Source organism: Schistocerca cancellata, chromosome 4 (assembly GCF_023864275.1).
Source record: "Schistocerca cancellata isolate TAMUIC-IGC-003103 chromosome 4, iqSchCanc2.1, whole genome shotgun sequence".
Lineage (NCBI taxonomy): Eukaryota > Metazoa > Arthropoda > Insecta > Orthoptera > Acrididae > Schistocerca > Schistocerca cancellata.
Window position 1 is genome coordinate 117,811,728 of NC_064629.1, and position 14,688 is coordinate 117,826,415.

At 47.2% G+C, this 14,688-nt stretch overlaps 1 protein-coding gene across 1 annotated transcript in view; it reads right to left on the reverse strand.

Moving 5' to 3' along the window:
- LOC126183920 (cuticle protein-like) overlaps window positions 1–14,295 on the reverse strand; it is a 54,728-nt gene extending 40,433 nt beyond the window's left edge. Inside the window, exons 1-2 of the mRNA XM_049926266.1 lie at window positions 14,284–14,295; window positions 2,825–3,296 (exon numbers count right to left, since the gene is read on the reverse strand). Of these exons, the coding sequence (XP_049782223.1) occupies window positions 2,825–3,296; window positions 14,284–14,295 (484 nt within the window). The remainder of the gene's footprint in view (window positions 1–2,824; window positions 3,297–14,283) is intronic.
- Between the last annotated feature and the right edge of the window lie 393 nt (window positions 14,296–14,688).

Below are 14,688 nucleotides of genomic sequence, written 5' to 3' on the forward strand. Positions count from 1 at the left end.
TTCGATGCCTCGCAACATATGCTGGAACCGTACTGTCGGCGCATTATTGGAATTAGAGAACGTGATGCATCCATCAATGTGGGACGAAGTGTTTCGGCATTGCAATTGGTATGTGCAGAATAGTTCACGGAAGGCCATAAAGCACGACAAGATGGGTCAGATCATACCACCCAGACCACTCCCCAGGGAGATCGACACCTCATTCGAAAGTCATTGTAGGGCAGATCTGCATCCTCCTTGGCTCTGGCACAGATGTGGAACAGTGTAACACATTGTACACTATCCGGGGTGACAGTCTGTCGTCATTTATTGCAGCATGGGTTACGTGTGCGTCGTCCACTTCTCCGCCTACCTTTGACGAATGTGCAGAAACGTGATAGACGGCAGTGGTGTATGGAACGACGTCACTGGGGACATGAATAGCACTAGATAGTGTTTTCGGGCGAATCCAGGTTCTTTTCGTTTGAAAATGATGGACGCATTTTGTTTCACGGAAGACTGGGGGAGTGGCATCACAGTGACTGAATTCGCCCAAGACATACTACGCCAACTCAAGGCCTTATGGTGTGGGGTGCTATTGGGTAGAACCACAAATCACAGTTGTTGCGTGTCCAGGGTGAATGACATCCTGCGACCAGTAGCCATACCCTTTCTGCACAACACCCGAGATGTCATTTTTCAGCAAGACAATGCACGACCCCATGTTACTGCAGGAACACGTGCCTTCTTGGTTTCACAGGATGTCAGCCTTTTGCCCTGGCCCGCCAGATCACCAGACTTGTCGCCAGTCGAAAATGTGTGGGATATGGTGAAACGACAGGTACAGCGCTGTGACCCAATACCAACATACACATGAACCTTGGAACCAGGTGAATGCAGCGTGGATGGCAATACCACAGCACGCCGTTCGCTCTTTATACACGTCAGTGCTATCACGCATGGAACAAGTTATCGCCGGCCGCGGTGGCCGAGCGGTTCTAGGCGCTACAGTTCGGAACCGCGCTGCTGCTACGGTCGCAGGTTCGAATCCTGCCTTGGATGTGTGTAATGTCCTTAGGCTAGTTAGGTTTAAGTAGTTCTAAATCTAGGGGACTGATGACCTCAGATGTTAAGTCCCATAGTGCTTAGAGGCATTTGAACCATTTTTTGAACAATTTATCAGCGCTCATGGCGGACTCTGTGCCTACAAGGCAACTTTACACATGGCGAACCGAGGTGACTGAAATGCTAATCAATTCTTCTTCTTTGGGGCCAGCAGCATAATATATGTCTAATAACGACATGATTATTAGATGCACCAGGTAGCTGCTGTTTGGTGCATCTACTCTAATTATCATGTCGTTATCAGAAATGCTAAGCATATCTGAGGAACATACTAATGTACATGTCCTTTGAATCTGAGCGTCCTACCACTAGTCGTTCAAGGTGTTCTGTTTTTTCTGAACATGATTGTATATGTGCAGCGCGCAGCTTTCATACGTCTTTAATGCACACACAATACAAAGTCAGGAATTAGAAAGAAGTGTGGGAGAACATTTTAGCCGCGCGGGATTAGCCGACCGGTCTTAGACGCTGCAGTCATGGACTGTGCGGCTGGTTCCGGCGGAGGCTCGAGTCCTCCCTCGGGCGATGACCTTAGCAGGTAAGACCCATGAGATTTTTTTTAAAAAAAAGAAAACAACATTTTAGGGGGTTGCTCTCTATATGTGGCATTTCAAGAAGATGAAATCAATGTGTTAAAACAAAACAGCTATAAAGTTAAATTATGGTCAGTGAGTAAAATTAAAACTAGAATGGAAGAGAACTTCATAGTTCACATATGCAACACGTTTTCCTATACCTCGCTTATTAGTGTCCTCGTTTTGCAAGTATTCTATCACAGGGCGTTGTTTTCCATGGCTCTGAAACAGGGACAGCGTGTTGAACTCCGGTGCTGAGCTGGTCTCATCGACCGATGTAAACGCCGTGGCGGCGTAACTGTTTCAAGATGTATTTGGCGGCGTGTCTCTATAAACTGTCATCATAAAATTCGGAATAGCTATGGATTTTAAAGTTCATTGTTCATTGGGCAGTTTGTCTGGATTCTTAAAGCGACCGGGACTGCTACGGTCGCAGGTTCGAATCCTGCCTCGGGCGTGGGTGTGTGTGATGTCCTTAGGTTAGTTAGGTTTAAGTAGTTCTAAGTTCTAGGGGACTTATGACCTAAGATGTTTAGTCCCATAGTGCTCAGAGCCATTTGAACCAAAATAAGCATTTTATCTTTCGGCGCGAGCTCTGATTTCTCTTATTTTATTGAGATGGTCATTTCTTTCGATGCAGTTGGAGGTAAACAAAATATATATGGTTATCGGGCGAGACGTCGGATGTCATAGTGAAAACTCCACAATATTTCATCAGCGCAACTGGCCGACATCTTCAGGTGCCACGAACACACTACTAAGGCAGGACCAGAGCCCCCTACTTATTAAATTAGCTTATTATGCTTATTAAATAGGGGGCTCTGGTCCTGCCTTAGCAGTGTGTTCGTCGCACCTGAAGATGTTGGCCAGTTGCGCTGATGAAATATTGTGGAGTTTTCACTATGACATCCGACTTCTCGCCCGAGAACCATATATACTTGTCCGTCGGGAAAGCCTCAAGCAACACGTAAACAAAATACTTTAGCAATCGGAAGAGAAAGTCGTTGACTGTTAGGTTATTAAGAAAGAAAGAGACTCACATTTGGATATAAGGTTTTTATTTGAGATATTATGATTGTTCGGCAGTGAGTGGGTGTAATAAATGGGACAGCTCGAACCGGTGAGGAGGTGAGGGAGGTGCTAGCCGATGTAGGCCTGGGTGTGGAGCGGCGCGAAGCCGACGGCGGCGGGCACCTTGGCGACGCCGAAGGGGCCGACCTGCTTTTGCACCCCCGCTGGCGGGCCGACCACCGCCTTGCCGCCTACCACGGCCGCCTCGCGGTGCACGACGGCGTTGAAGCCGTTGACGGGGTCCGCCGTGTACTCGACGGTGCGGCGCGAGCCGTCCGCCTCGAGCAGCGTGTAGCTGCCCTGCACCACGTCGCCGTCGCGCGTCTCCTGCTGGCCCTTGTTGTCGCCGGTCAGCGAGTCGGCGATGTCGTACGCGTAGCTGTACTGCGGGCTGGGGTCGAAGTCGGTGTCGGTGCCCGCCACGGCCTTCACCACCGGCGCGGGGCCTCTGGCCACGACGGCGAGCGGCGGTCCCGCCGTCAGAACCCCGTGTCCCCCGATGATGCCACCGCACGCCACGCCCACCAGCGACGCTAGCACCAGTACCTGCAGTGGGGAAAACACTATAGCAGCTTCAGCGCAGGTCGCAGACTTACACTACTGGCCATTAAAATTACTACACCAAGAACAAATGTAGATGATAAACGGGTATTCATTGGACAGATATATTATACCAAAACTGACATGTGATTACATTTTCACGCGATTTGGGTGCATAGATCCTGAGAAATCAGTACCTAGAACAACCACTTCTGGCCGTAATAAAGGCTTTGATACGCCTGGGCATTGAGTCAAACACAGCTTGGATGGCGTGTACAGGTACAGCTGCCCGTGCAGCTTCAACACGATACCACAGTTCAGTTCATCAAGAGTACTGACTGGCGTATTGTGACGAGCCAGTTGCTCGGCCACCGCTGACCAGACGTTTTCAGTTGATGAGAGATCTGGAGAGTGTGCTGGACAGGGCAGCAGTCGAACAGATTCTGTATCCAGAAAGGCACGTACAGGGCCTACAACATGCGGTCGTGCATTATCCTGCTGAAATGTAATGTCCACTGTTCAAAGTGCCGTCAATGCGAACAAGAGGTGACCGAGACGTGTAACCAATGGCACCCATACCATCACGCCGGGTGATACGCCAGTACGGCGATCACGAATACACGCTTCCAATGTGCGTTCACCGCGATGTCGCCAAACACGGATGCGACCGTCATGATGCTGTAAACAGAACTTGGATTCATCCGAAAAAATGACGTTTTGCCATTCGTGCACGCAGGTTCGTCGTTGAGTACACCATCGCAGGCGCTACTGTCTGTGATGCAGCGTCAAGGGTAACCGCAGCCATGGTCTGCGAGCTGATAGTCCGTGCTGCTGCAAACGTCGTCCAACTGTTCGTGCAGATGGTTGTTGTCTTGCAAACGTCCCCATCTGTTGACTCATGGATCGAGACGTGGCTGCACGATCCGTTACAACCATGTGGATAAGATGCCTGTCATCTCGATTGCTAGTGATACGTGGCCGTTGGGATCCAGCACGGCGTTCCGTACTACCCTCCTGAACCCATCGATTTCATATTCTGCCTACAGTCATTGGATCTCGACCAACGCGAGCAGCAATGTCGCGATACGATAAACCGCAATCGCGATAGGCTACGATTCGACCTTTATCAAAGTCGGAAACGTGATGGTACGCATTTCTCCTCCTTACACGAGGCATCACAACAACGTTTCGCCAGGCAACGCCGGTCAACTGTTGCTTGTGTATGAGAAATCGGTTGGAAACTTTCCTCATGTCAGCACGTTGTAGGAGTCTCCACCGCCGCCAACCTTGTGTGAATGGGCTGAAAACCTAATCATTTGCATATCACAGCATCTTCTTTCTGTCGGTTAAATTTCGCGTCTGTAGCACGTCATCTTCGTGGTGTAGCAATTTTAATGGCCAGTAGTGTAGTATAGTTTCTGAACATTGAAGAAGCGCAGAACTTACACTGGCTCCGTTAAAATGGTAACGAGACAGATTTCAGCGGCAGGGGCGCAGCATGTCTCGTAAAGCCTAGCTAAACCTAATGTACTCAGTGGCGCCAGTTGATAGTGCAACTGGGTGCGTACCCTGGGTGTCGTTTCCGTGGGGGTGCAATTTTAGGACAGCCGAAAAGAAAGAGGAATTGAGAAGTAGGAGGGGGAAGAAGAAGTAGAAATAGATGAGAAGGAGAAGTAGAGAATGGCTCTAGGGCACTAGAAAACTGAATTTGTATGACACTATTGGTTAGGAACCCCTCGAGAAGGGTGTTCAACCGCCTGTTTGCGAGCTCGCTCAATTGGACGTCACTTCGGTGACATGCGATCCCTTATCGTACCTGAGTAATGCTATCCGGGAAAAGGACCTACAGTTGAACGTGGAATCCGAACCACGTATCGTTCCTGGTATATCTTCCCATCAGTGAGAGGTGAAGGCTAGCCAAATGGGCAACTGATTCGTCTGGGATATCTATCGGTTTAGCTAACACCAAACGCTTCAATCGCCCCCATCCCCACCCCCTAAAAAAACGAAACAAATCATATACGTGAAGTGCAGGAAACGTGGTCGCCAGGAACTGGCCCACCCCTCCCAATCCAAGAAACGGGGAAACATAATCTAAATGTTGTCTGCCATCAACGGCAAAGTGTCGTGCGACCCCGTCATGCTGGAACCATCTACATCTACATCTACCTGATTACTCTGCAATTCACATTTAAGTGCTTGGCAGAAGATTCATCGAACCACAATCATACTATCTCTCTACCATTCCACTCCCGAACAGCGCGCGGGAAAAACGAACACCTAAACCTTTCTGTTCGAGCTCTGATTTCTCTTATTTTATTTTGATGATCATTCCTACCTACGTAGGTTGGGCTCAACAAAATATTTTCGCATTCGGAAGAGAAAGTTGGAGACTGAAATTTCGTAAATAGATCTCGCCGCGACGAAAAACGTCTTTGCTTTAATGACTTCCATCCCAACTCGCGTAAAATATCTGCCACACTCTCTCCCGTATTACATGATAATACAAAACAAGCTGCCCTTTTTTGCACCCTTTCGATGTCCTCCGTCAATCCCACCTGGTAAGGATCCCACACCGCGCAGCAATATTCTAACAGAGGACGAACGAGTTTAGTGTAAGCTGTCTCTTCAGTGGACTTGTTGCATCTTCTAAGTGTCCTGCCAATGAAACGCAACCTTTGGCTCGCCTTTCCCACAATATTATCTATGTGGTCTTTCCAACTGAAGTTGTTCGTAATTTTAACACCCAGGTACTTAGTTGAATTGACAGCCTTGAGAATTGTACTATTTATCGAGTAATCGAATTCCAACGGATTTCTTTTGGAACTCATGTGGATCACCTCACACTTTTCGTTATTTAGCGTCAACTGCCACCTGCCACACCATACAGCAATCTTTTCTAAATCGCTTTGCAACTGATACTGGTCTTCGGATGACCTTACTAGACGGTAAATTACAACAACCTAAGAGAACTGCTCAGATTGTCACCCAGGTCATTTATATAGATCAGGAACAGCAGAGGTCCCAGGACGCTTCCCTGGGGAACACCTGATATCACTTCAGTTTTACTCGATGATTTGCCGTCTATTACTACGAACTGCGACCTTCCGGACAGGAAATCACGAATCCAGTCGCACAACTGAGACGATACCCCATAGGCCCGCAGCTTGATTAGAAGTCACTTGTGAGGAACGGTGTCAGAAGCTTTCCGGAAATCTAGAAATACGGAATCAACTTGAGATCCTCTGTCGATAGCGGCCATTACTTCGTGCGAATAAAGAGCTAGCTGCGTTGCACAAGAACGATGTTTTCTGAAACCATGCTGATTACGTATCAAGAGATCGTTCCCTTCGAAGTGATTCATAATGTTTGAATACAGTATATGCTCCAAAACCCTACTGCAAACCGACGTCAATGATATAGGTCTGTAGTTCGATGGATTACTCCTACTACCGCTCTTAAACACTGGTGCGATCCGCGCAATTTTCCAATCTGTAGGTATAGATATATCGGTGAGCGAGCGGTTGTATATGATTGCTAAGTAGGGAGCTATTGTATCAGCGTAATCTGAAAGGAACCTAATCGGTATACAATCTGGACCTGAAGACTTGCCCGTATCAAGCGATTTGAGTTGCTTCGCAACCCCTAAGGTATCTAATCGTCGCTTGACTGCTAGTGGGACATTCTCCAACATTTCTGGTGGTACTACACGGAGAAAGATACGGTAGTTTCCTCCACCAATCGTGTTAGGCAAAAGATACGGCCCAGTCAGATGGTCGCCGGCCAGAGTGGCCGAGCGGTTCTAGGCGCTACAGTCTGGAACCGCGCGACCGCTACGGTCGCAGGTTCGAATCCTGCCTCGGGCATGGATGTGTGTGATGTCCTTAGGTTAGTTAGGTTTAAGTAGTTCTATGTTCTAGGGGACTGATGACCTCAGAAGTTAAGTGCCATAGTGCTCAGAGCCATTTGAACCATTTTAGTCAGATGGTCGTGAACAATACCAGCACAAACATTTATGGTAAATCTCTGCTGACTCTGTAACACACGAGTGACTCTAGGATTTTCTAACTCCCAGACATGGCTGTTGTGGCTACTGAATATTATTTCCTTCCTCAGTAAACAAATCACACATTTGGAAGTTAGGGATGTTGACAATTTGATGTAGATACTGTTGGTTGAATTCAAGGTGCCGGGAAAAGTCATTAATTGCCAGGTCTTGTGCCTTCTGATACTTAGAACGGATGCATGCCCGTCTCGTGCAGGATGTTCCACGAAGTGGCGTTGGATTTATTTAGTTCCTTGGCTTTAGATAATGTGCTGCTGCTGGAGGTGTCCCAATTTCACTGTAACAAAGCTTCCTCAAACTCTACAGTTCGCATACCGCGAAGTCTTCCACTTTGCCGTCGGTCTGGTCTAAGGGATCCTGCTTCATGACGACGGTCATTAAGTCTTTGAAATGTGACACGATTTTGTAGCCTCCTGCCTGAAACTCGTTTTGCATACAGGCACCTTGCTGCTCGACTGTTGCATCGTCTCTTCCCAAAAATGAGATGCATGTCAGATGAATCGATTAGAGTGCAATCAAAAATCGTGAACCTATAAACATCAGCAGAGACTTTCGTGTAAACACAACGCAACATAAATAACAATAACGTAATTGTTTATCCAGGAACGTGAACTCCGCTAGCAGTAATAAAAACTCACCCTTCCTAGTAGTAAGACGTAAATGTGTTAAAAACCTGATTCAAATTTCAACGTGTTGCATATGAATCGGTCAGAACAACTTTGAACGTTTGGCCTAAGAGAAGTTCAGCGTCCTTTCAAGGACCCCTAGCGCGGAAAGGATGCACGTGTGACATTTGTGTCACGTAATAAAATATTTTCTCTTTAAGTCCCCTATTAACTCTAACAATAGCCGGCCGGGGTGGCCGAGCGGTTCTAGGCGCTACAGTTTGGAACCGCGCTACCGCTACGGTCGCAGTTTCGAATCCTACCTCGGCCATGGGTGTGTGTGTGGTGTCCTTAGGTTAGTTAGGTTTAAGTAGTTCTAAGCTCTAGGGGACTGATGACCTCAGAAGTTAAGTCCCATAGTGCTCAGAGCCATTTGAACCATTTGAACTCTAAAAATATGTGTACGTAGTTGTTTACACTCTGTTTAAAGACCCTATCTGGCTTTGGAGGAGAGAAGGCATAGTGAAGATTCTGATACTAGATTTTACACCAACGTCCTGGATAAAATTTGACATCTGTCCTTTGTGGGCCGGCCGTTGTGGCCGAGCGGTTCTAGGCGCTTCAGTCCGGAACCGCGCTGCTGCTACGGTCGCAGGTTCGAATCCTACCTCGGGCATGGATGTGTGTGATATCCTTAGGTTAGTTAGGTTTAAATAGTTCTAAGTCTAGGGGACTGATGACCTCAGATGTTTAATGCCATAGTGCTTAGAGGCATTTGAACCATTTATCCTTTGTGCCTCAGGAAGTGAGGGGGTGTAACACGTTTGGCGGCATTCAGTCATTTGGCTGGTGTCCTCATGTTCGATCCTCTTGTCTGTCGATATCAGGTTCACCCCTGCCCTTCTCTCTTCATTAACACGAATACTATACTACACTCTATATGCACTCACTACTAAAAAACAAAAACTAAACTCCGCCCGAACAGGCCGTGGAGGCCCAACGGAACCGACCGGCCGCCGTGTCATCCTCAGACCATAGGCGCCGCTGGATGCGGATATGGAGGGGCATGTGGTCATCACACCGCTCTTCCGGCGGTATGTCAGTTTACGAGACCGGGGCTGCTACTTCTCAATCAAGTAGCTCCTCAGTTTGCCTCACAAAGGCTGAGTGTACCCCTTTTGCCAACAGCGCTCGGCATACCAGTTGGTCACCCATCCAAGCGCTGGACCAGCCCGACAGCGCTTCACTACAGAGATCTGACGGGAACCGGTATTATCACTGCGGCAAGGCATTTGGCACATGCACTCACTACAGTCACCTAAAAATGTGGTCGCGTCAGGGCCTGAGCGTTTCTATCAAGTATCAAGACATCCCTAGATCTTTGCGGCAGTAGAATACCGGACGCAGACTTTTTACGTAGATTACATCTACCTAGATAATATATGTGAGTAACTTGAACATCATAGAAGTACAGCAGCCTTGTCCACCGTATTTATTGGCTGTTGAGAACCCGCCAGTTCAAGGTATCATGTAGCACTCACCATCGGTCTTCCATTTAAAAACACTACTGTCAGTAAATTTACTTGTATGAGATACAGGAAAGCTAGGTATCACACCACACTTGATCTCTTAGTATGTATCCTTCCGTTGTCTTCTTCAAAGCAATGATGTGCCAAGTTTGTGAGAACAAATTTTCAATCAGACGATGAATATTAAACGTAATGGTACATTAAGGTTTGTATAGCTGGCTGCCGAAATGGATGGAAAGAAGAGTGTGAAACGAAGTGACAACAGAAATTCTACTCCTGCTGGACACCACTAAGAGCTACCTGAATTGAACGACTGTGCCAGACAGCACCAAACAGTGTTTCTTACCTACAACGCAACATATTGTGGGGAGACATGCGAATTAGCCTAAAACATCTGGAGATTAAGAGCTGCACGTTGTAAGTTCTCCTACCACAGAAGTCTGAGCTCTCATGTGGACAACTCTTTCCACCTCATAGGACCGACTCTGCAATATAATTACCCTATTCAAGACTTTTGCCTTCCAGAAGGCAATTTCACCATCTGAAAATGTGTTTGACACCAGTCCAACAACCAAATTAGAAGAATCATTCAAACGTCTTCTAGGAAAGTCTGAAAAGTTGTTTTACTCTTTAGTTACCCAGCTTCGTTTCTAGCCACTTTCGAAATGGAAGCAAATGCGCTGCACAAGAAATTAAAGGATAACTTTTTCGATATTTAGGAATTGTCTCCCATTGCGACGTATAAGACTGAAATTTGGCTCAAAGGTTTCTACAGTCTTCATCTATATTTGTGCAAAACCGTGGCGCTCTGCGACATCAGCCTCGGGCTCGACGAAGCTTCGTACAGCAAGGTGTCGACACACGCGAAGAAAGGCCACATCTCAGAAGTTCATGCGGGGTGCAACGTGGGTTAATGATGTCACACTGACATCAAATTTCACCAAAATTCTACCCAATACCGCAGTGGAAGTAACACACGATTGAAATGTCCTCACACCTCCTTTTACCCACATTTCGCCCCTTCTTTTGACGCCTCTGTGATGGGGGTCAGCACCGCGTCACTCAGCATTGAAATCACGCTGTTTACTTACGAGAGGCCGAGGAAGAGATTTCAGACACACCACTCGACATGAAAAGGCCTCGGGGGATGGCATAATGGGCGTCAATGAAACCCTCCCTTTTCTTGGGGCTTTATTCTCGCACATTTCGCGGTCGATAGTTCTCAGCGTGATGAGCTACAAAAAATGGTTCAAATGGCTCTGAGCACTATGGGACTCAACTGCTGTGGTCATAAGTCCCCTAGAACTTAGAACTACTTAAACCTAACGAACCTAAGGACAGCACACAACACCCAGCCATCACGAGGCAGAGAAAATCCCTGACCCCGCCGGGAATCGAACCCGGAAACCCGGGCGTGGGAAGCGAGAACGCTACCGCACGACCACGAGATGCGGGCGATGAGCTACAGAATGACGTTATCTACAACATTTGAAGCTGCTGACGTCCTCTCTCTAAAGACATTGTGAGATGCATCCCAATTGAACGTGATACCACCCCTTTGGAGCGCAGTGTGAACAAAATTTTTGCCCTTGTGCACTCGTGGGAGCCACTGGCAACCGTTCAAAATCATACGATGAAATCTGAACGTGATCCGAAGCTGGAAAGGCTGCTTATGCGTTTTCGGGCCTCCTGTTTCACGCCTTCCTGCGACGTGAACATGGAGGGGTACGACATTGACACATATGTCAATACGACGGCAAAGAGTCCCTCTAAGGCCCTTCCGATTCGGCAGTACACTCAACGACCCCCGCCCACATTTATTGAGAATTTTAAAAATGTGCCTTTACAGAGAAAACCTTCAAAGCAGTCCTAGGCACCTGCACCCAGGCAACCACTTGACATCCGTCCAATACTAGCTACCTTCCTGCAGATGTCTAGGACTATTTCTCAGGGTTTCTCTCTAAAGTCACATTTTTAAAACTCTCAAAAAAATGTCGGTGGGTGCCACTGAGGGTGTTACCAAACTGGGGATTCTTAGACGAGGGATTGAAATGTCCGGCGGGAAGGGAAGGTGTGAGCAGCGTCGAAGGTGGTCAAGAACGACGTCCTGTTGGTCATCGCACGTAGAACTGTTGTTTTCGTACTCGAAATGTGCCAGAATCAAAGCCCCAAGGAAAGGGGTGCTCACATTGACAAGCCGGCCGGAGTGGCCGTGCGGTTATAGGCGCTACAGTCCGAAACCGAGCGACTGTTACGGTCGCAGGTTCGAATCCTGCCTCGGGCATGGATGTGTGTGATGTCCTTAGGTTAGTTAGATTTAATTAGTTCTAAGTTCTAGGCGACTGATGACCTCAGAAGTTAAGTCGCATAGTGCTCAGAGCCATTTGAACCATTTTTGTCACATTGATACCTTTTATGCCACCCCCTGAGGTCTATTCGTGTCGAGCGGTGTGTTCGAAATTTCTTCCTCGGCCATCCATAAGAAAACCGCACGACTTCAACGTTGGGTGACGCGGTTCTGACCTGAATTGCAGTGGCATCAAAATAAGTGGTGAAGTGTGGGTACGAGGCGATGGGGTGACGACTTTCCCATCGAGTGACACGGCCACGGTGGTGTAGGGCCGAATTTTGGTGAAATTTGGTGTCGAAGTGACATCATTAACTCACCTGACACTTCACATAAACGATGTGACGTTATTAACCTTACACACGAACTTATGAGCTCTGGACCGAGCGAGGTGGCGCAGTGGCTAGCACACTGGACTCGCATTCCGGACGACGACGGTTCAATCCCGCGTCCGACCATCCTGATTTAGATTTTTCGTGATTTCCCTAAATCGCTCCTGGAAAATGCCGGGATGGTTCTTTTGAAAGGGCACGGCGGATTTCCTTCTCCGTCGTTCCCTAATCCAATGAGACCGATGACCTCGCTGTTTGGTCTCCTTCCCCAAAAAACCCAACCCAACCCTTCTGAGCTCTGGCTTTTTTTCACATATGTCGACGTCTTGATATATGAACCGTCGTCGAAATCGAGGGTGACGTCGCAGGGTGCCACGACGTTCACTATTACAGAAGAAGCTCGTAGGCACCTTTGCTCCAAATTTCAAACTTTCGCGTCTCAGTGTGAGTCAGTTACTGGGTTTCGAAAAAGTAATTCTTTAATTGTGTAGCGCAGTGTAGTACGCCTTTATCACCTCAAATTTAGGGAGGGGCCATAGACTAGAAAAAAATCAGAAACGATTTTATTTCTAAATCTAACTACCGCATGTTGTAGGTAAGTCAACAATTTCATTTCACAATTTTCACGAGTCTCTATAAATTGAAACTCGGATCCAATCGTTTTTTTTTCCTTAATGAATGAGTTTGTCTTAGGCGCTCGTGATGAGCTAGTTACTTAAAAAGAGTAGATTAATTCACAATTAATGTATGGACTGTCAACTGGACGGCCGGCCGCGGTGGTCTCGCGGTTCTAGGCGCTCAGTCCGGAAACGAGCGACTGCTACGGTCGCAGGTTCGAATCATGCCTCGGGCATGGATGTGTGTGATGTCCTTAGGTTAGTTAGGTTTAAGTAGTTCTAAGTTCTAGGGGACTGATGATCACAGATGTTAAGTCCCATAGTGCTCAGAGCCATTTTTTTGTCAACTGGACGGCTAAAAAATATTACATCGCCAGTGTTGAGTTCCACATCTCTCTCACCTACCTATACCGCATCTCATGTTTATGAATTTCTATGGCTTCTCTGAACAAGCGGGCGTGGTAGCTCTTCCCACAGTGAGAACGTCCGTGTCAGCGTGTAACAAAATTCGCCTTGACGAAGATTCCCGACTTTGAGAGCCATAGAAATTCGCAAACATGACAACAGTTTCATTAATAAAGAAGAAAGCTTCAAGCTGTTATTCGTGTTCTGAACTGAACGACCGTTGCAAGTAGCAAGGGGAGAACCACAATGACATTAACCAAAGAAAATCCTGCGACGTTGGGAAGGCGGGTTACTTATTCCCCATCTTCGGCTGCGGACTCGACTTCAGTCTGCTACCAGCAAGCGGGGGTAAACTTTTGACAACGCCAGCCCTTCGTGCTGGCGAAACGTCAGGGAAATAGTTGAACAAACGTCGACCGAAAATCTCGATGCAGAAGCCAATACGCAGGCACTACGTCAATCTGAATGCAGTGCATATATTCTAATCTGAATTATTAAATTAAATAATAAGAATAAGGAATTTGGCCTCATGGTTATTACAGCGCACCAAACGTTGCATATAACTAGAAATTTAAGAAAACCCGGTAACGTATTCGAAGAAAACATGGATTGTCGTGGGATTTAAAAACAAAATCAGTGCGCTGTATAGAAACCGATGCAAAATAATAAATCTAATGTTTCGAACACTCGGTAAGAATATTTACGAGGTAATTGGACAGTAAAGTCGCACAATTTGAGTGCGACCTCTGCCGCTGTTTTTTAAATGTGTGTATCATTATTATTATTCATTATTATTAGTCTATTGCCCGGGGAGGGGGGGGGGGGGGAGAAGTTTGTGTTTTGGAAGGATACCGAAATACAAGGTATTATTGGGGATGTTGGGCCTACAAACAAAAGCTGTGGTACCTTGTCACAGATGGCAGATTACTAGAACGCATAGGTACGTACAAAAATATAGAAAACAAGATTCCAAGTGAGAGTTGCACTTATAACAAAACTTCCAAACTCGCTGTTAGCATGACACTGAGAAGAAGCGGCATTAAATTGCCATAGTTTCGATACAAAGGTGTAGAGAACGCTGGTGGTACGCACCTTGTAAGCCATGGTTGACGAGAGACTGTTAGCAGACGGTGACTGCCGTCGCTATATATACTGCGGAGCTGAGCCAGCCGCCGTGGGGACCACACCTTCAGCTGATGGCCCTGCCGAGCTGTTAGCCTCCTTGCATACATCCGTTGTGACATCGCTCATATCGCACCACGATGACGAGCTGCAACAAAAACCCACCAAGCAGAACACCTCCCATACTGCCTCAACCACTGATCTTATCCGTGTGTTACAGCTAACGGCTTCTGTCTGGAAACAGCCTGCCGCAAACTTAATTACTTTATCACACCCTCGCAAAATATTTTAGTTTAAAGCCTTTTGCCTCGTCAGCATAGAGAAGAGCGGGAACTACGTTTCGTCTATTGACAAATCAAAGACGGACATGATTAC